This window comes from Myripristis murdjan, chromosome 19 (assembly GCF_902150065.1).
Source record: "Myripristis murdjan chromosome 19, fMyrMur1.1, whole genome shotgun sequence".
Lineage (NCBI taxonomy): Eukaryota > Metazoa > Chordata > Actinopteri > Holocentriformes > Holocentridae > Myripristis > Myripristis murdjan.
In genome coordinates, this window is record NC_043998.1 from 10,537,247 (window position 1) to 10,558,717 (window position 21,471).

At 41.3% G+C, this 21,471-nt stretch overlaps 3 protein-coding genes across 4 annotated transcripts in view; 1 reads left to right on the forward strand and 2 right to left on the reverse strand.

The window, feature by feature from the left end:
- Positions 1-176: 176 nt before the first annotated feature.
- On the reverse strand, positions 177-10,878 carry LOC115377834 (uncharacterized). The gene is made up of 13 exons (XM_030077877.1): positions 10,826-10,878; positions 8,404-8,730; positions 7,972-8,265; positions 6,915-7,220; positions 5,988-6,098; positions 5,616-5,777; positions 4,403-4,633; positions 4,263-4,313; positions 3,912-4,166; positions 2,163-2,510; positions 1,758-2,030; positions 988-1,263; positions 177-514 (listed from the first exon to the last, which is right to left on the reverse strand). Exons 1-13 carry the CDS (start codon positions 10,875-10,877, stop codon positions 483-485), a joined length of 2,718 nt encoding a protein of 905 aa, XP_029933737.1. The 5' UTR covers position 10,878; the 3' UTR covers positions 177-482.
- Positions 10,879-12,541: 1,663 nt separating this feature from the next.
- The window catches only part of aldoab (aldolase a, fructose-bisphosphate, b), a 30,489-nt gene continuing 21,559 nt past the window's right edge, over positions 12,542-21,471 (reverse strand). Inside the window, exons 5-11 of one of the 2 annotated variants that reach the window (XM_030077859.1) lie at positions 20,871-21,137; positions 20,623-20,783; positions 19,683-19,941; positions 19,326-19,525; positions 19,088-19,202; positions 16,263-16,270; positions 12,542-12,553 (exon numbers count right to left, since the gene is read on the reverse strand). In XM_030077859.1, the coding sequence (XP_029933719.1) occupies positions 19,110-19,202; positions 19,326-19,525; positions 19,683-19,941; positions 20,623-20,783; positions 20,871-21,137 (980 nt within the window). In that variant the 3' untranslated portion in view covers positions 12,542-12,553; positions 16,263-16,270; positions 19,088-19,109. Of the gene's footprint in view, positions 12,554-16,262; positions 16,271-18,731; positions 19,203-19,325; positions 19,526-19,682; positions 19,942-20,622; positions 20,784-20,870; positions 21,138-21,471 lie in introns of those variants that run through there. The other variant, XM_030077858.1, reaches the window with a different exon arrangement.
- LOC115378193 (polyserase-2) lies at positions 13,629-17,620 on the forward strand (the record flags this gene model as incomplete). Its single annotated transcript, XM_074933744.1, is given in 5 exon segments — positions 13,629-13,768; positions 14,826-14,955; positions 15,294-15,309; positions 15,312-15,526; positions 17,501-17,620. Coding segments are annotated over 5 exon segments (621 nt in total), but the record flags the coding sequence as incomplete, so codon positions are not given.

A 21,471-nucleotide genomic window follows, 5' to 3' on the forward strand; every position in this document is an offset into this window, starting at 1 on the left:
TTTTTTTTTTTTAATGACAGCTCATTTCGCATGTAGTGGTGTGTGAACAAGAGAAGTCAGCATGACAGACTACACTGAACATGAAGCTTGATGAATCGTCCAGACCTGAGTCATGGCGTGTCATGTAGGGACCTACTGACAAAGACTCAAGGCACAGAAAAAAAAAAAAACTTTTGAAAAGCTGATCAGAATTTTATTGTCAAAATACAGTCTGAAACACCCACAGGATTAGATTTAAAACATCTTTTGTACAAAAAAAAAAAAAAAAATATGAATGCATTTATAAAAATCGAAGCTGGAGGAGACAGTATGGGTGACAGATTAAGAATATGAAGTAATAAATAAAGACAAAAAAATGCTGACACCAAAAACCACATATTTTGATCACATAAAAGACAGTTTGAAATCCTATGTCAAGTACTTAATTGTATCTGCTGCAGACAAAATGACAAAGTAAGGCACTGTTGCAGGCATGTGGATGTTCATGCAGAAGATGACACCTCCTCGATGGGCTCTGAAAGAGACGGTGGAGAACAAAACATCACAAGACAACCTCCATCCAGGTGAGCAGCAGATATTTAACAGTTTTCTCCAAGATTTCTGCTCTGGTGCCACAAATAATCTCATTGGTTGCATTAAACCTAACTGTCAAACTTGATTGGTAAAGGGTTTAAAGAGAAGTTAACGCGGTATGCTGCAAACATTAACTTTGGTCTTAATTTAACTTCTATATACTTTGTTTCTGAGTGTAAACCAGGGCTACAAGTCTCAAAACTGGAATGATGAAGAATGAAAATCTGGTCAAAATGTAGATGACAATGGCTTCTTCATTCATGTATGACCATTGCATTATGTGATTTTGCAAAGACTGATAAGTTTCATAATATTAGCTACCTCTTTTTCTTAATCCTTGGCCTTTTTAGACTCAATTTGAGAAACCTGAGGTTCTTTCTGGCTAATTATTGACATTGTTTATTAATTGTTTACCTGTCCATGTGCGGTAAACAGGCAGCTTGAGTGCAGGGTGTGTGATCTCCACACACACTCTCAGCCGCGCTCTCTCGTCTCCTCTGGGACCCCTCCTCAAGTTGACTCTGTTTATGTGCAGTGCGCCTGGTACCGCCTCTGTTTCTTCATCACTCTCGTCTTCCACCTCTGTCTTTGTTTCCTCCTCCCTCTCGATGTTGTTATTCTCCCCGTCCACCTTCTCATCGATGTACTCTATTCCTTCCACGTCAGGGTCTGTGACGGCAGCTTTTGTCTCTGCAGGGAAATACCGGTGCTGGAAGTTACAAAGCAGCGCCTGGATTCATGTAGACTAACACTTGAAATCAGTTTGTCTTTGGGTGCATGAAACTGAACAAATGGGAAATTGCATAATACACAAAAACAAAAAGTGTGACCATAAAAATAAGTTTGTAAAACGGCTGCTATGTTGCAGTGTGGATGTTGCCTCAGAAAGTGTGCAAAGCTTTAAAAGTGTTGCAACTTTTTAAGACTAGTTTTGTGTCCATTTGTTGCTTTGAAATGACTCACAGCTCTAGTCATAGCAAATATTTTTTAGTTTTGTTTTTGTGCATTATATGGTGTTACATCTGTTGACTCTCTGGGGACAAATACTGTCATAACTTTCTCTCCTGTGTCTCTCCAAGACTACCGCTCATTGACTTTCTTATGGCCTGAATGAAAAAAAAAAACATACAAAAACAAAACTGACTTCCCTCTTTTAGAAAAAGAGAAATAAGTTAAGCACATACTGATTGCATGTCCGTTCCTTCGTCTCTCCGGCTGTGTCTCCGTCCGACTCGGCCGGCTTGTTGACCTCTCCAGGGCGCACACGCTCTTCAGCTCCCTCTGTCCATCATCTCCTATCTCCTCTGTCTCACTGGACACCAGCGGCGAGAGGGTGGGCCCACCTGCTGCCCAGAGTAATTTAGCCCTTGGGTGACCCCCTTTCAGCAGGAGGGAGAACACGCCGACCCCCTCACTGCTCCAACAGACCGAGAGAGATGGAGGAATAGATGGAGCACCTGGGGAAGAGAGAAAGAGTGTTTCCATGCTTTTCATCTCCAGGCCAAGGGAGCAACAAGAGATTTTCAAATAGGATGTTATCACAATAACATACCAAATAGCAATTTCCTGGTTTTACAAGTGATTCATACCAATATCAGTACTTTTCCAGAGTCTCTCAATGGGTTCGCGTAAAGAGCAGTGCTCCACTCTACACACAATCCCTCCTCCCCTCGCTTTTTTCTCCTGATTTGCTCCTTTTCTCTTAAGTGTGGCCGTGGCCCGGTACAGTCTGGGGTGCGTCTGTATGGGACCCCACACCTCTCCTCCATCTAGCACCTCCTCCTCTCGGTCATCTTGCTCTCCGTCTCTCAGCCTCAGCCAGGTGACTGATATGTTGGGAGGGTAGAAACCTGTGATGTCACACCCCAGCGTCAGAGTCTGATCTGGGGCGGGAGCAGAGCTGATGATGTCTGACACACACGGCCTCTTGATGAAACCTGTTAGAAATAGGCAAGGCAAGTTTATTTGTATAGCCCATTTCATATGAAAAGGAATTAACACATTTGCAGATTTAATTATGTTCATGAGCCCATAGGAAAAATAGCAAAAATCTTGTTCACAGAGAGAGGGAAGCCCCTTCCAGGTCAGCCAGTGTGGAGTGGACATTTAGCTCAAATCAGGTATATTTAATTAAATCAAATCAAATTAAAATTAATGTAATCAAAAATAAGCTTGCTAAAAGTTTGTTTTATGTGTTGCTTCTACCCTGGGAACAGTTAGCAGACCATCCCCAGATGACCTGAGGTGCCCTCCACCGCTGAGTGAATTACAGAGAAGCGAAAGCATTTTAAAAGCAGTTCTGTGACACACTGGGAGCCAGGGCTGAGATCTGAGAATTGGCCCAGCTTCCGTACTACTTGTTAAACTCTAGGGCATGTTGAATGACTCATAGCTGACCTATAAAAAGATGCATAGCAGGTAACATGCACACCATTTGCTCCTTCTCATCTGTGGTGCAGGAAACCAGTCAAAAATACATCAAAGTCCAGTTCCTAACAAGTGCATTCACTGATTTCAGCTGATGCCTCGTTAAAACTCATTTATCGATCAATATGCGGATTTATAAAAAATCAGTGAGTTGGTATTGTTAAGAATTCTTCAAGTTGTAGTCTTTGTGCATTTAAGCTTTTATTTTGAAGTAGACGCTCTTATTTTGATAACGTCTATGCAGTTCCTTCCTGTTTTTCTCCATGTTCGGTTTTCGGCATGTTTACAGTGGTGTAGCAGTCATTGATGATGTAAGTTATGCTTCAATTTATGTGAAATGAATACGTACATGTCACTTACCTCTTCTTATACTGTTGTTCAGCTCCCGATGTGTGTTTGAACTCTTTAAAGTGTCTGTTTTCACCCGCTAGCATGATCGCGATTTAGCATTTAAGCTAACTGAGTTGATTTGTATGACTGCTAGTTTCAGTTTGTTACAGTCTTCATGTATGCTACGTGATTTCTTTTGAAGCAGTACTTATGGGTCTAAACATTATACAGCTGACATGAATGTATATTATACTTACCGTAAGTGTTTACTTACTGCATTTAATTTACAGTATGACATAATGATAAATCTGTCATTTATTTTGTTATATTTTCAGAAACTGCTCTGTAACTGGAATGCATCACTGTGCCCATGCAGTTCTTCAGTAAACAGTTAGAACTCAACTGATGTCTCGTGCTCTCTGACCGGAGCCCTGCAGTGGTCAGTTAGGCTAACAATCAGCATCAGAGGTCCCAATCCTCAACAGGTATTATTGTTTTCAAGTGTTTTTGACATCAACCTGAACAAAGACCAATACTCATTCTCTCGATCTCTCTCTCAGTTCTCAGATCCAGCCTCTCACCTCTGGTCTCGCGGCTGACCGGCTGTTTAAGGGCGACATGATGGACGCTGACCCACACTTTGGTGCCTCCCTTCTCCAGCTCGCTGCGGGGCAGTTTGCACTGACTGGAGGCCGAGAAGAAGCCCTCGGCATCCGGTCGAGGGGAGGACAGGGCCTGGGAGGCCACGGGACTCAGTTCACCCCCCTGGCAGAACCAGCGGAAGGTGATGACATCTGGGTGGAAATGGGAGGCCTGGACTGTCAAGGAGATGATATCTGGAGGAGAGAAATCAGGAAAGCATTGAGTAGAATTAAGAAATTTTTTTTTTTTTTTTACTGAATCGCGATAGGTGGATCTACTGATTATTGTACCTGAGTCATCTACTGTTTCTGCCAGCTGAATTTCAGACACTTCTGGTGCAGCTGAAAGAAAAAGTTGACAGAAATTTCATTTACAGTAATCGTGAATATCAGTATCGCAAATACAAATGAAAGAGAGAGTTTTCCCTTACCAAGAATTGTAAACTTCTCAGACACCCTCTCCACCACTACCTTGTCCTTGCCTACATAGGACACCTGACACTTAAACACTGCCCCCTTGTGAATTGAGATCTGGGGGATGAATGTGAGCGAGGAGAGCAGCTGCTGCGTGCCGGTTCCTGATGAGAGAAGTGGCCCCTGGGTGTGCAGCTTGTAGTAGCCCAACTGGCCTCTGGAGGGCAGGAGAGGACCTTTCTCCGACACTGGGGAGGTGAGAGTGAGACCGTAGGGCAGATGGATGGTGGTTAGAGGGTTATAGAGGCAGTTAAAGTTAGTTTTGGAGGTTCCTGTAGGTGTTAGATTGTTATTTGTTAGCAGCATTAAAGTGTAAAAGGAAAAAAAGACAGGAAGTTTCAGAGGATCACATGTAGCTGCAACATAAAGAACACACACACACTCACAGGTTTCTATTCTATTTGTCATCATTCATTTGCCACTGCTTTGTATTTTAAGTATTCTGATGAAGTATAGCTAAATGTAGAGGTGATATTGTTTGGCATAATGTTGACTCAAGTTGTGATTCAACAGTTGGTGATTCAGTTTAAAAAAATATTTTTGGAACAGTTCAATTTGATTTAATGCTGCAATTTTACAATTCAAACAGTTCAGTTCAATTGAAGTCATTAGATATCCATTAATGAGAAAATGCAGTATTGTAAGACTATTCTTTTTCTTCTGAAATGCAAAAGATCAGACAATATAATTATTTTAACATTATTTATTCTTAAACAAAACAAAAGAAAACAAAAACAAACAAAAACTAATGGTGAAAAAGTTGTGATTTATAGTATTTGCTATATCACCACAAAAAAAGAAAATGATCTTTTTGATGTAAAAAATTGTAAATATATCACACAACATAATTAGTTTGATGTCATCTATTCTTAAAAAATGAAAAAACACTTTATTCTCAAAAAGCTGCAATTCATAGTGTTTGGTACATCACCACTATAAAAAGAGAGAAAACAATAATTTCTTTTACTGAATTGATTCAAAAAATTTCTTATTGAGTCAGAGCGATTCATTTTATCTCTGTTTTTAGGTGGACTGGTTCAGTTGATTCGGCAGAATTTATAATCAGTGCGTTAATGCAGTGAATGAATTGTGACACCCCTGTCTAAACACATTTGGTCTCCATGCAGGTATTCTTTATTTGATTATCTGGATCATTAGCAGCCCTCCTACCTGTGAGCGAGGTGTCGGAGATTGGGGTGTCATTGAGGAACCAGGCGGTCTGGACACGGTCCACCCTCCTGCCCTCGATGCTCAGCGTCACCCGGCCCTTCTGGCCGACAACCACCCGCGGTGGGAGGATGATCCCTGACACACTCAGAGACTTCTGTTTTTCTGTCTCGGGGGAAGATGGAGAGAGACGGAGGAAATAACAAATGTCCGTGTCAGAAAAAGGAATGGGTAGTTTCAGACATTGTGCAATATTTACAGCAGTTGCACAAGCTGTCGGAGAGTAGTTCAGTGTGCTGCGTTGTGATTCACAGCACAGTGACGTCCCTCAGTGCACCTGCTGCTGATTTCTCAGCATGGCAGGATCTGACTCACCATCCCTTCTTCTCCATGAAAAACCGATGCAGAGCAGGAAGACCAACACCAGAGAGATACACATCAGGGCAACAGAGGCTTTCGCTGATTTAGTCAGCACCGGATCCTTATCTGAGAAGCCAAGCAATATGTTGGTGATATAGGAGGGGAAACCTGGGGAATCCAGTTTTGGTGACTGGAAACTTTTAGCTTAAAAGATTACATGCTCTTCACCTGGTTTAGAAAATTATACCACTTCTTGACAATGTATGTTGCTGTATAACAACAAAAATATCAGTGTTACTACTTTATCCCATAGTGCAACCACTACTGCTACTATTTCCTCTACTACTAGTGCTGCCAAGATTATTAGTGGTAGTTGCAGCAGCAGTAGTCGTAGTCATAGTAAGTTTCCCAGTGATAGACAGGATTATATCCACTCTTTTACTCCTAAAACCTCAGATTTTGATGTTGGGAGTTGAATGATATGCATGTTACAAAGTTCACGGAAACAATAAAAATGTGTAATCTACAAGCCTAATGTTTATTATAAACTTTTTTGGGAGAAAAAAAAAAAAAAAAAAAAACAGAATAAAGGCTGATAAAAGCAAATAAAGTTGCAACACATTTGAAGACGTTTCTTACCTTTTCTTGGATGTGAAAACATAAATGAATTGTTACAGGATGAAAGTGCTTTGTATGTGTGAGAAAAGATCTTTGCTTGCATTCTACTGTAATACTGCACTTTACTATATATTGCAATTTATTTAATTGAAATTCCTCATTGCTTTGTTTTATATAGACTGGAAATATATTGTGTATTTGTGCAATAGTAGCAGTAACAGTAGTAGTCGCACATTCCTGAGGAAGCATTACTGCATGTTCACCATAACAGCACAAAACATCTCATGGGTTTTTTCAACTGATCAAGTCAAATTCAAACTTTACCTGGGGGGTCCAGTTGCTCCAGGCTGGCTGAGCCCCTGACCGGGTGTGTTACACCGGGCTGGTTGACCACACACCCCACCTCCCCAGCCTGCTCCCTCTGCTCCTGGCTCAAAGTATAATAGCGTCTAGTTGTGTAGGTCCCGTCGGGGCCCTGCTCGGCCCCCGGGGGCTCAGGGAGGACTGTGCCATTTTGAAGCCAGGACACGGACACCTCCTCGGGGTAGAAACCTTCGACGTCACAGTACAGAGTGAGGGGAGCGCTGCGGGAGGCCGAGGGCACGACAGAAAGTGTGACACTAGGGAGATCTGAGGAGAGACAGAGAAGAATGGGTTAAAAACTGAATAGCATGAAACAATGATAGGCTCTCTTGCGCTTTGTTATAATCAACAAAAGTGGCAACTCCAGTTCTATAGAAAAGAAAATGAATTACATGTTTAACTATAGCTTTGGGTGCACAAGTGCATGTGTGCAACAGGTTGGACACACTGAGCCACAGTCATATTTCACTAACAGAGATTGGTTAGCAAACGTGGCTTCTACCCTGTTTCAAAATAAAGTGAAACTTCAGGAGCTTGTTACTCTGGGTGAATTTAAGGCCCTTGTCAAGGATTTAGATTATTATTCAGATTCTAGTCATGTTTTTTCTTCAAATTTGTGATTGACAACACTTATAATCTACCTTTTTTTCTTAGTAAGTCTTGTATTTAAGTAGTGTTTGTTTAGTGATCCTGTTTTAGTACCTGTTATAAGTTGTTTGTGTAGTCCGTTGGTAGCATCTATGTTTTTATCTGTGTGCTGCTGCCTCTTGGTCAGGTCATACTCGAAAAAGCGATTCTGAATTTTAATGTGTCCTCCCTTGGTTTCATAAGGGCTTAATGCTAATAATAAACCAATATTCTCTAATGGCTGCATGTACATGAATGCAAGACACACAGAAATGCTGATAAAAAAAAAGATTATAGAAAAGTTGTGAAGGACAGGTTTGTGCAAACATTTGATTTCTTGAGAATATCCTGCACATGAGCCGTAAGATGAGACCGATCATCATGAACTCACAAGTGATGTTGAGTTTGAACTCCAGCACTTGATGACTGCCGTCGTGTGTGACTTTGCAGCCAAAGGTCACGTTCTGATCCTCCTGGGAGGGGTAGATGGTCAGGTTGTCCACAGCCCTGTAGTACCCATCTGGGGTCTGGTCACCTTCAACCTGGTGGAGAGGCCCAATCATCTCCCCATCTCTGATCCAGGAAAAGGAGACGGGAGGAGGGTAGAAACCCACTGCATGACACTCAAGCCGGCTCTCTCTCTCCAACACCACCCACTGCTGAGGGATCAGGAGAGTGGGAGAAGCTAAAAATGCAGAAAATGAGGGGAAAATAGGGGAGAAAGGAGAGGAAAAAAGAGTTAAGCTCCAGAACTATGTCTGTTTGCAGGGAGACTTCTGAAAAACCACCATTAGCAAACCTAAAAAACTGAACAAAGGCATACCCAGGATGCTAAAAGTGACGTTACTGGAGGGCAGCCTGGTGGAATTGTAGCTGACTGTGCATTCATACACTCCCTGCAGGCTGAGGCCGGCTTTGAGGACAGTCAGTGAGAAGCTCCCGTTCACAAACTGACTGGTGTCCCAGCTGAAACCATCTTTTATGTACGCCGCTGCCTTTCCAAATGATGCAATGTCAGAGCCATTAGTCATCCAGTGGACCTCGATGAGAGACTGGTTTACTTCATCCCCCTCTGCAGAGGGAGGGAATGTGACACTGCAGGGGAGGACTGCTCTCGAATTGGGGCTGGCCTTCACTTCAGCTGGAGACACTGTGAGCAAAGAAAGATAGAGTTAGGAAAAGAGAAAATGGACAAGCCTTTTGCTGACCAGTGGTCACTGAGCTGCCTTGTCCATAGTGGGACAAAAGAGAGACTGTAACGTCATAGTGGTGAAACTGTATGAACCTTTGGTGAAATGAGCCTTTAATGCCAGGCTTATTGGCAAGCCATATCCCCAAACTGAGAACTGAAAGATCCAAAAATTAATTGAATAAATAAATAGATAAAATTTAAAATAAATAATTAAATAAAATTCACCCATTCCACTTCTAACAAAACTGTCCTCCTATAGCAAAATAGAATCAGAGTCAGAAACACTTAACTGATCCCCAAGAGGAAACTGGGTGAAAAATGTGATTTTTTAAATTTTTTTTATTTTTTTTTTTTTTAAATATATTTATTAGTATATAGGCATTTCATGTGTGTGTGTTTTTGCTTCATCTTATGGACACTGTAACACTAACTAAATAGTTGCTAAACATATGGTATCTGTTATGTACCGGTAAGTAGTTTTGTAAATGTGTGATGTGGCTGTGAAATGTGGCTTGAAGCAGACCAAAACTGATTTAAATGTTCATAAATAGTCTTTTAAGAGATATGTTGAGCCGTGAGAACGTGGTCAGCCACAGCTTACAGACTTCAATATCAGCTGCACTTTTCATTTTCCTTAAATGCATGACATAGAAATGACCACTTGAACAACAGAATAGGAACTAACTACAAGAAAATTTAAATAAATATTCCTTTCAACCAAGGCAAATAGCATTGTGTTTATCTATAATAATAATATAATAATAATAATTTTTATTTTTTGATTGATTCTCAAGCTTAAGCACAAGGTGCTTTCCAATATATTTCAGTACCTGTCATAAACCTGGGTAGGTGTTGAGAAGGAATTTTGAGTGGTGTTTCTTGAAAATTTCCACTTCACATTGTCACCTTTCACACTTGATCATGTGTCAAAAGTTTCAACATACGTTCCTGAATTTTGTGAAATACTTCAAGGTAAATACAAAGCCTTTGAGCTCGGGTTGGCCGTGCTTTATCAGCTTAATCAATAACTAGTACAATAAATAGTTGTCGGCAGGTAGAGACAGGTAATGGAAAACTTTCTCCCTGAAGTGTTTATGTTGCAGTCTTGTTAAGACTGATAGATCGGCAGATCATAGCAGGAGGAACAATAACAAGAGAGGGAGTTGTGAAAGACATAATTAATGTCGAGTGTGACCGTAACTGTCTTTGTCACACTGGCTTGTGAATATTCACAATGTAAAACTGTAAACATGACACTAACCCACCAATGAGCGAACACTCATTTCACCTTGAGGTGTGAGTAGGTCAGCATGTACAGTGATTTAAAAGGCATTCAAGGAGCATTTGAGACTAAATTATTAGAATTTGCAAGATTAATGACAAATACACTTTATGCCATGTGCAACAGTGGTGACTGATTAGACATGAAATGCTAGGCTGACATTTTTGGACTAGATCTTTTGATGTAAATGTAAGCAAGCAGCCGACAATGCCATGAATTTTAGATATCTTATAGAGAAACTTTGGTACCCTAAAAATATTCAATGTGATTTAAATTCCAACCAGTGACTTGAACCCCAGCAGTTTCTAATGTGCCAAGCTGCATGTTTCTTCAGCATCCTATTACACTGTACACACTGCAGTTCAGCATCATCACTGGTCCTGACACACATGTGGAAGTTGAATTTCAGTGGAAACACAGTGTCTGGTCTTCAGGTGCATGTTGACACACTGACCTGACTGGACATGAACAGCATACGCCATCAGTTACTTTCATTTCTTCTGTCTTTCTCTTTAAACTCCCTTATAAAAACACTCCAAGCAACCTTATAACAACCTTTACTCAATCTCAACTTTACTCAAGCTCAATAATGACTTGCAGTTGTATTATCAGAAAATATCTTGCAATCCTGCCATTCAGAGTCCACATGAGATAACTGAATGCCTGCATTACCAATTTCACCTGGTCAGCTCAACCTAATGTAAACCAAGCCAACAAAAACCCAATGCAGCCTTTTTATCATGTGAGTGTGGCTGATGACACAATACTCACCATGCTTTATGACAGTCAGAAGGTAGAAGTAGAGGAGGACTTTACACCGCATTGCCAGGCTTGTCTTGAGACCAAGTACTTATCATCAGACTTTGTCGCACTCTTATATAGAGCTGTGAGGTGACAGTGGGCGGGCTTGTTGTGCCCGTTGGGAAATAAGAAATATTGTCCTTAGGCCTCACAGGAGTGAAAGGAGACTCTTGATATGTGTATCTCCTACTAAATAAATGAGCCGCAGAGGACTGATAGAGCAGAGAGGAGAGTAAAAAAAAAAGAAGAAGAGGGGAAAGAGGGAGATGTGCAAGGACACACAATTGACCAAAGTGGTCACTTAAAATTCACATGGGCCTCTGGCCAAGGTTTGGGGGCTACTTTACATTGGTGCAGCGTTGCCATGAACAAACACTGAGGGCAATCCCACTGAGCCTATGTAGGCAAACACTCAAGCAAGACCACAAGTTTTTTCTATCTCGAGGAAAATTACTGTAGTGTCGCATTTTAGAGAAAGAAAGGAGAATAAAGATGGAACGGTTTGTAGATTCGTCTCTGAGTCGGGCTTCCTCCGCCTGGCCAGCCAGCCCCCGCTAGGATCAGCCCCTCTGATTGCAGTTAAACTTTAGCCAGAGCAAGCGTTTGAAGTCTGGAGGAAAATATGTTTACAGCTTCAACCCTCTCTGAATATTCATTAACTTGATTAGCTGTTTAAAATGGTTTCACTTAGCACCTAATTGGGCTTTCACACACATCAGTCACTGAATGTGGGTTAAATTCTTGTTTGGGGATCACACATGAAATCTGACTGTTAGGTGTTTGGAGTGTTTTGTTGTCTTTGACAGTGTTCCTTTCTCTCTTTATCCCTCCCTGTTATACTTTGCTTTCGGCTGAAACAAAAGTGAGGCTTGAAGATTCAAAGAGGTGGTAAATATGATCCACTTCCATGTGTTTGTTTGATTTAGTGGCTTGTGTTTGAGGGTCACATGGCTCTATTCAGCTTGGCGTCTTGTTTTCTCTTCTTTCTTTCCCTGACACTGTTATTCCTTTCATCTGGGAAAGATGGAGTGCACTTCAGGAGGGTCAGGGAAGAGAAAGAACGGGCTTGATGGAGGCCAAGCAGGTCGATGCAAAGAGTGAGCTAATTCTATCTCAGGTGTCTTGAACGTGGTTTCTGTTTGTGCTTTGAATCAACACTTGATGGGCACTTAAAAATGTTTAGGATCATGAAATGTCAGAGAGTGCAACTCAAGCAGGTCCTTCACTGCAGATAATAAATAGTGTAAGGTAAAAAAAAAAAACACTGCCTGTGGGCACACTTTATGTGATGCAATACCAATAAATGATATGATGATGATACCCACAATGATCAGTGATGGTCTGGCCTGTGTTTTTCTGATGATGTAACAGAACCAGGGGATTTCAAATCAGCAAATCTCTGAAATGTTTGTAAGTAAAAACAGCTTGTAGAGAATTACAATCCATGAGCAGTATCACTCGCACAAACTAATAAAGTCAAAATCCAGCAGTGCTTGTTGTGTACCAATCAATGGTTCCAGTGTTTTTTATCCAATTGATTTTGTGAGTAAAAAAAAATCGCAATAATGTGTCTAGAATGAACATTTTACATTCTGCCTTTATGCTTAGAGTAATTGTAAAATTAGGTCAGAAAAGAGCATTTTAAAGGAGAAACTGTGCTTTATTTCCGCTTTGAAATGGGTTATGATGTGGGAAGATCTGATTCATAACAAGAAATATTCACACCTGTCACTCTGAGCCACAAACATAAAAGATTGCTCTGGTTTGTAATTGGTGAAGTCGCTCTAATGTGTGGCTCTGTAGACACTGTGAGCAAGACAGGTATAACCACAAGAGCATCACATCCATTCCCCTCTGCCCAACCTGGCACACCAGGTGTTCGTAGGTTTCAGTACAAAATGATTGGAATTTATGAAAATGATTGGCCCTTGATTTGGCACTGGATTTGATTATTAGGACGTTTGCCTCTAAGCAGGAACCTTCATTTCACTTTACTTCATTTTTTTCATATTTTCATGAAAATATGCATATCCAGTCTTTCTATTTGACATTGCTGACCTGCTGTAAGCAATACATCAATGAATTTTTAAGACATTTTTATCCACTGTGGTCAGATTTTGCAGTAATTTGATCTGGATGGATCAATTGACAATGGCTGTCAGGTGCCTGTTTGTTTTCCATCACTCATGGCTTCACCCACACCCTGCCAACACTCCAGACCACATTCAAACAGTTCCTGTTCTGTGAAAGCCTTTTTAACTCCAATTCTGGTGATTGACAGCATTCCACAGACTGGAGATTAATTAACTGAGCACAACGGAAAAACACATCAAAAGAGGTTTCTGACAGGTGTGGCAGGTGTGGTGAACATCAGCATGATATTCTGTATAAATTAAAATAACTTCACAGACGTGCCTGAGGACCGCACCAGAAAGGAAAGAACATAAGACTAAAGACTCATCATTTGAGCTGTTGTTGAGCAAATAGTTAAAAAGTCAGTGAGAGTATGGCACCTTGGACCACATGGATACTGCTACTACCTCTCATCTCATTTTTTTCTTTTTTTTGTTTTGTTTTATTTTTGTTTTGATGATGATGATGATGATGATCTATCTATCTATATGTGTTTTATAATGCATTTCAGGGCATGTGAAGTGAAATGATATCACGTGATGTGAATCCTGATACTTTTATGTGGCATTGGAAAAAGAAAAGCTACAAAGGCAATGAAAAAAAACATTGATAATAAACCAATACCTATATCTGTGGTCTGTCAGATTGTGGAAGGCCACCTCTGAACACAAAAATAATCGGGGGTGCCAATGCCACAGAGGGAGCGTGGCCCTGGCAGGTCAGCATGCACCACAGAGTCACTCAGTCTCACTTCTGTGCTGGGACCCTCTGCAGCCCATTGCACAACAATATAAAAGAGCTCTGTCTCTATTTACTGTTTCTACTCATACTACCAAAACCAATTCTTTGCTCATACCCCCCTGCAGTTGGTTGCATGAAGTTTTGGCGATCCATTGCCTGAGCTTATTGTCCTAGTGAAAGAATGCTGTAGAGAAAAGTCAAAACCTTAAATTTTAAAAGCCCTTATTCCTATCTTGTAAGTCCACATGACACAATTGTATCTCCATGCACATTTGGGGAGCTGGCAAGTCCCATAGATCAGCAAGTGATTTTTCCCCATGCTTACTATACCCACCCATATCAAGTAGGCCTACCATCTTCAAACTCTGGGCAAGGCCCAGAGATTGTGAGGTGAAATTTAATTTGTAGAAAAATACTTAGAGTTTTGTATTATGCAACTGAAGGGAATGGGGAAAAAAAACCAAACAAACTGTACGTACACATTTAAAGCTGTCATGTGGGCTGTTTCAAACCAATTAGAATATTTGATCTAATGTGGGTCATACTTATCCCATAATGTTTACCTTTAAGGCGGTGGTTTTCATATCTGTCTTTGAGACTAGTTAACACATAAATCTGTTTGACCTTATTCAGCTGATAAAGAGCTTGATTTCTAACTGCTCCTATAATCATATAATAAAAGAATACATCAAATATATGGAGTGGAGGTATATAAACCACTGGTCTAACGCACCATCACGTATGTATTTCATTTTACTGTGCAGCAAAAATATAAAATACTGTTAAATCCTGTTTTTTTTTTTTTTTAGGGCCCAAGCACTGGAACAGTGCGAAGCCCTATTGTTTTTGCTTCGGTTTTTTTTCTTCTTTTTATTATTATTACGTCTAATTTTTTTTTTTTGTACATTTACATTTGAGTTTCTTTGTATTTTGCATTAAAATACGTTTTGATGTATTTTGACCATTCCTGTACAATAAACATAGGCTTGATCAAAGCAGCAGTCAACATCGTGGCAAGCTATATGTGATCTCTTCTTCAAGGTTGTATACTGGTTTCACAATTCTCTTTCCCACAGTCCCCTTGGTGTCGCCTCAGATTTTACAGGAAGTCAAGGTGCCTGTGGTTGGAAACAAATCAGTGCAGTGACTTGCACAAACTATTTCCAATAGTCAATATCACAGACAAAATGATTTGTGCGGGGCGACAAAACAAGGGAGAATGCCAGGTGAGAATAAACCATTTCTATTTGTTCAACCAACTGACTCATCAATGGTATCTATTTGAAGCAGATCGGGGGGTATCATGGTAAAGAGAGCAGTTTTCTTTCCACATCCTCATAAACATGGAGAGAAAAATCAACACACTTGCAATAAACAAACAAACAAACAAACAAACAAACAAACAAACAAACAAAAAAAAAACATACCATCAGAGGACACTGACATACCTAAAGAAGTTTGGATTTTTGGGAATGTGCAGGAGTTTCCTCTTACATTTTGAAGGCTATCAAGTCTTTTTCATGCACCTATCTCCATCAGAATAACAATATTTTTCCTCTCTCAGGGGGACTCGGGGGGGCCCTGCAGTGTCAACAGGGGGCAGTATGGGTCCAGGCAGGCATTACCAGTTTCGGGGCAGTCTGTGCCCTCACCGACTTCCCTGAGGTCTATGTCCGAGTGTCTCAGTTCCAGAAGTGGATCACAGATAATGTGGCTGGAGCAAATGTTGCCTTTGTCAAATATAACTCCAGCTCTGTGTGCTGCAGCAATGATTCCACGGCTTTTCCCATTACACCTGTGAGCATGACCTCCACAATACCCAGCTCTGCAGCTGGTGTACAGCCCTCATACTGTCTATGCTGGCTTGACAATAAGCTGCAGGCTATTGATTAAATAAATCCTGAGCTGGGCGCTCCCTGGTGGCTCACCTGGTAGCTGACCTGGTGGTGTCAAGTCTCACAAGCCATGTATCAGGGCTGAGTCCTTGGTGCAGCAGCCCAGGCTTGACTCCAGACTGAACCCTCTGCTGCATGTCATCCTCTTTATCTGCACTGCCTTTCCTGTTTCTCTCTACTATTTCTAACAAAGAAATAGACCCAGTGTAGACCCAGGCTTATCTGTGTGTGATACATGTATATGCGTTGGGACATAGAGAACGCTGTCTGTATCTGTACACTGCAGTATGATTATCTCTATGTTTACTGTGTTTGTACTGGTTGTAAAAACAAATTTCCTGTGGGACAAGAAAGACTATAAATGTATATAATAAAAATAACAATCATCATCATCATCATTGAAAATTCTTATGTTTGTAGCACATTACTCTCTTTAGATATGTTATTCATAATCTTTGCACTGTACTGAATTCTATACTGTTGGTGGATTCCAATAAAAAATAAACTTATAAGGAAACTTGCAGTAAAGAGATTTTTGGGGATTTATGTGTTCAACAGAAGTGAAACCTTGGCTTGTAACTGAAACTTAGAAAATATCATGAATTCAGCATTTCAGTGCTGAAAACCCCCAAGGTGACGTCAGAGAATGAATTTTCTTTATGTCTACCACAGCAATGGCCCTCAATATGATTTGCTTTAAGGAATGATCAAAAGGAGCATGAGCACACCGCTGCTGGTGCCCCACTGGCTTAGAGCATGTTGGGGGGAATACAGGAGGGAGATTGGAGTTTGGATTTTTTGACCTGAAGGTGGCAATAGAGGAAAGGTCAGGGTGTCAACATGCTGCCTTGGAAGTAAATGTTGAACAGGCAGATGCAGGACTGACACAACCATGTGACGGCCACGCCCACCAGCTGGGCATCGCCTGACAGACCACTATGAGAGGTGGGTAGAACGCAGACCATGTAAGTGGAGGGATGCAGAAAGACAAGAATAATCCTGCACTTTTTTCACTTGAATTCATGACGGTCTTCCCAAACAAAACACTGCAATAAAAGACCTTATGCAAGGGAAGAGAATGTGCAAGATTATTCTTGATTAAAAAAAAAAAAAAAAAAGGTTCAGGAAACAAATACTGAAGCAAAAAAAATTTATACTTTAAATTATTTTATTCAACCAACCTTTGCTATTATGAAACAAAGGAATTTATATGTATTGTTATCTTTTTTTTTCTTTTTTTTTTCTTTACTTTTTTTGCTGTAGTGGAAATTATTTGAGGATGGAAATAGATTGTGCAGGAAACTGATATGCTTGCTACTGAAACCAAGCTTTGTGTACTTACCAGTAAAAGCAACAGATGATGCCAGCATCACCAAGAAACAAAACAAGGGTCCAAAGCTTATACATATACAGTATGTGGGTAATTTTAATTTACACTATATAACACTTACTGAATGTAGTTACATAACACTTTGCAAAGGAGTAAAACAAACAAACATATAAAAGCATATAAAAGCTGGGCAAAAAATATAAAAGAGATGTAAAAAACAGTGAATGCAAGACAGATATTAAAGACTTAACCAACCGAAGCTCTTTAGGCAGGTCATTTCAGCTTTACTGACAGAGTTGATCTAATGGAAAATATTCATATTAACATCATGACTTATAATAATCATCATCTTTTCACTTCTTCTCTACAGTAAACATGCTTCTTCTTTTCGCTCTAAAGAAACTTCCCATCAGTCCCAATATGATTAAGTTTGGCTCTGGCTGTGTGACAGAGATAATGCACTGTGGTAAAAAATGACCACATCTTCTCCGTTTCCCTTAAATGATTCTTTTATCTTTTTTCCTGTTCTTCTTTGTCTCTCTGCAGGGGGGAGTCAGGTCACCCTCTGTGGTGCAGACACAGGGTTGGATCTCCAAACAGACTCAGGCAGCAGAGCTGTGCCCAAGGATCAAGGCTGACGGCTACCTCAACCACACAGTCTCCTAAAGTCTGCCAGTGCATCCAGGATTACACTGACTGTTACGCTCCTGCTCTGATCTGGGCTGGCATTAATCTGAATGTGTCATCTACAAGATTACCATTACTGTTCCTGTGTGAACATCTGTGTGAACATTTGAGAAGTTTGGGGATTTTTTTTAAAGACAGTTCTCACTCTACAGTAAATGAAATATACAGGATGGCCCCTTTTATATCTGAAGATCCATTTTACTGTAACTTCCAAACTCAAGAGTCCATGTAGCCTAATTCTCCTTTGATTTACTCTATCAACTCAGTTATTGATTTTGTGATGGCACTTACAGAATGACTGGGTTCACAAATGGAGAAGATCCATTGCTGCTCTAAATTTAAACCTTTTGATGGCCCATGTGCCATGCGGCTTAATTCCACTGAGGCAGCAAAACAGCTGTCACTGTAACTAGAAATGACATCACCACTCAAATGGGCTTGACAATGACAATGACTAGATGATTAGAGTAGCAAAACCTCGCCACATTTTAAGTAATAGAAAACCCACATCATATCATCCTCTGCCATCTGTATCACTCCCCCCTCCACATTTCACCACTCAACTTTGTTTTGCTAGTGTAAGAGTTCATTTTGGCAAGGAAGTTAATTAATATATATATTCAAGCTGACAAAGTGTATAAGTTTTGTTTACTGTTGCCATATTTAAATTACTAATTTGATGGTATGGCCTAATTCATTCAGTATCACTCATTGTGAGTATATTTAATTTTGTTGTATGTTCAGTTATACCAGTTTTATTGCTAAATGTTGTCCAGAGTAGTTACAACTTCTGGGTGAAGAGGTAGAGAGGAAGAGAGGAGGCGAGACGGAGGGGAGCAGGAGAGACTAGTGTACCGTACTGCCGCCTGTTGCTTCACGTTGCTCGCTAAAGTTGTGAGAAGAGCTCAAGTGTTTGCTTGTTCATTCACACTCAACTTTCCACCCACGACGCTTACCCTAGCACTATTCTAAGAAATGTTGTCAGGGCACAATAGCACCTACACTCCTAAGTGTACTCTACTTTTTCTTGTTTGTTGACATGCTGATCTTAAAATAATGTCGAGTAATGAGGCACTGAAAAAGACAGAAAGTTGAGGATAAATACTTTATTCCATGGCACCAGTATAAACCATGTATACTGTACTTGGTGGATTCAGACCAAGGAATAACAGTGGTAGGATGTGTAAAAACATTCAGTGGGAATCTTCACCTGAAAAAAAGGTGCTTAAAAATAAAAGGAGAGGGAATGGAGGCAGAACATTTTTCAGAATCTTCTTGCTGCAGAAACAACCCAAAGAATTGGTTCTTGCATCTTTCTCTCTCACTTTTTTACCAGGATGCTGTAAAAGTGCTGTTGTCCAGTGATGGAGAGAGACAGTTTCACAGAGAGATGGAGCCAACAAAGGCCTGGCATTTTCCATGGTGATGAGATGGTGGGAAGTTGTTGGGTGTTGGTGAGGGTCCATGCTTAATAAGCGTGGTTGGCCACAAAGAGTGAGTCTCCACCAGCAGCGCTGCTTCCAGAGGAGACGTATTTGCCAACGCTGGCCTGGCTGTTAGCCTGTAAGAAGCAAAAGGACAGCTTTCAGTGCACAAGCCAGCACGCTCCCCTATTGATGCTTCCCTGAACAAACATTTCTGTATGAGCATATGATCATATACTGTATAAATGCATGCTACATACAAGAGCTCTCTTGATGAACTCCTCCTGGCATGCCTTGCCGTTCTCCTTCTTGCCACCCCAGGCTTTGAGGGCAGAGGCCTGCAGGGCACGGCCGTATGAGAAGGTCAGAGCCCATGGCCTGTGCAGGGGGCACTGGTTCATGGCGTTCAGGTTGACGGAGGCCTCCTCCTCACTCTGGCCACCAGACAGGAAGGTGATGCCTGAAGAAAGATGGAAAAACAAGAGTGAGGCATTTGGGCATTTGAGATGAGGCGATACAGACTATTCAACAAACAATTCACTGTTTATCGAGATATTGTTGAGGTTTGTGCTTGTTTGTGTACGTGAAGAGAATATGGATGTCTGCATGCAGCTCACCAGGGACTGCAGGGGGCACAGTGCGGCGCAGGGCAGTAACAGTTGCCATAGCGATCTCCTGGTTGGTGTACTTGTGAGAGCAGGAGTGTCCGGCGGTGACCATGTTGGGCTTGAGCAGGGTGCCCTCCAGGTAGACATGGTGGTCAGACAGGGCCTTGTAGACGGCAGCCAGGACCTTCTCAGTCACATACTGGCAACGCTTCAGGTCGTGGTCGCCATCGGGGAGGATCTCAGGCTCAACGATGGGGACGATGCCATGCTGGGGGAGGCAGAAGCAACATGGACAGCCGTCAGCTGCGTAGATGAGCACTCAAAACACTGGGAACATACTTATTACTCTTCCGTTTAGTTTAGTGGCTTAGGTAGGTTTCTGAGACCCACATGAGTCTTTGAGAGATTTGATTTCATTATTTAATGCACTGGAAGTAAGAACAATTACAAACTGCCTGACTAATTTAAAGTATGTTGAATGTGGCGGCCAACATCACAAAAACCTTTCTATTTATGTGGTGGAACAGTGGCACTCAAAGCTAGTGTATTTATTATTAACATGTTATAACATTAGCTTCAACCTCAAACCCACTCAGGAAATAACTTGCATGATAAAGTTCTACAGTTTCAAGAAATGGTGTTGAATGACTTTCATATAAACTGCATGAACTGCACCCCAATACTGTTTTTTTTTTTTTTTTTACATTTTAAAATGATACGTGATAAAATGTTACATAGGTGTTATGTTGATGTTGTTCATTAATGATGTGAACAGCAACAGTGCTGACTTCATATTGCACCTAAGATAGCCCTAAAACATAAAGAAGACAGAGACTATTAAAAGAACATATTTTAGTATATATCTGTCTTCACTCTGAAGTTTGTGAACAGCCTGCCAAGTGTGCACTTTCACTTCAGCATTTATCTGTTGTGTCTGACTGTGTCTTACCATCTGGCAGATGCTAGCATAGCGGGCCAGGACGTTGGCATTCTCGATGATGGCCAGTCTGGAGGGGGTGGTGGGGGTGATCTTCAGCACACAACGCCACTTGGCAAAGTCAGCACCATCCTTCTTGTACTGGGCGCAACGCTCATACAGTCCATCAAGACCTGTGAGAAAGAGCAGGTTGGACAGGTTAGACACCCTGTTCATGCACTACAACTACAAATCTTACTGTTTCTGTGTTTCTTGCTCACCCTGGGTGGTGGTCTCGCCATTGGTTCCGGCCAGGGGGACAACACCTTTGTCAACCTTGATGCCGACCACCATGCCTCTCTCCTTCAGGTGCTGGGGGAAGACCTTGCCATTGTCGGTCTTCTGGTACATGGTCTCGTGGAAAAGGATGACACCACCGATGCAGGGCTGGGCGCGATCGTCGGCGGTGAAGAGGAGCTGGCGGTACAGCCTCCTGTTCTCCTCAGTGTTCTCAGCATTGATGCTCTGGAAGCGCTTGGCCACGCTGCCTGTAGATGGAGGAGACAGAGGGGATGCAGTTAGACTGGATTCAGCTGTGGGCCCTTCTGGTCATCAGTTGTAAAAGTTTCCAAAAGATTGCAGAGGCTGTGGATTGAGTGTGACAAGCCTGATTGTACTTCAGTGATAGGCAGTGAGATTCATCCAACCAAGCATCAAGCCAAGATTTCCCTTTTTTTTTTTTTTTTTTTTTTTTTTTACACTTATGTATATCTATAAAACTCTCTCTCTCTCTTTCTCTCTCTCTCTCTCTCTGTGTGTGTGTGTCTATATCAATTTTGGTGAACTTACCTAGGTGTACTTTAAAACTACTGTTTTTATGCT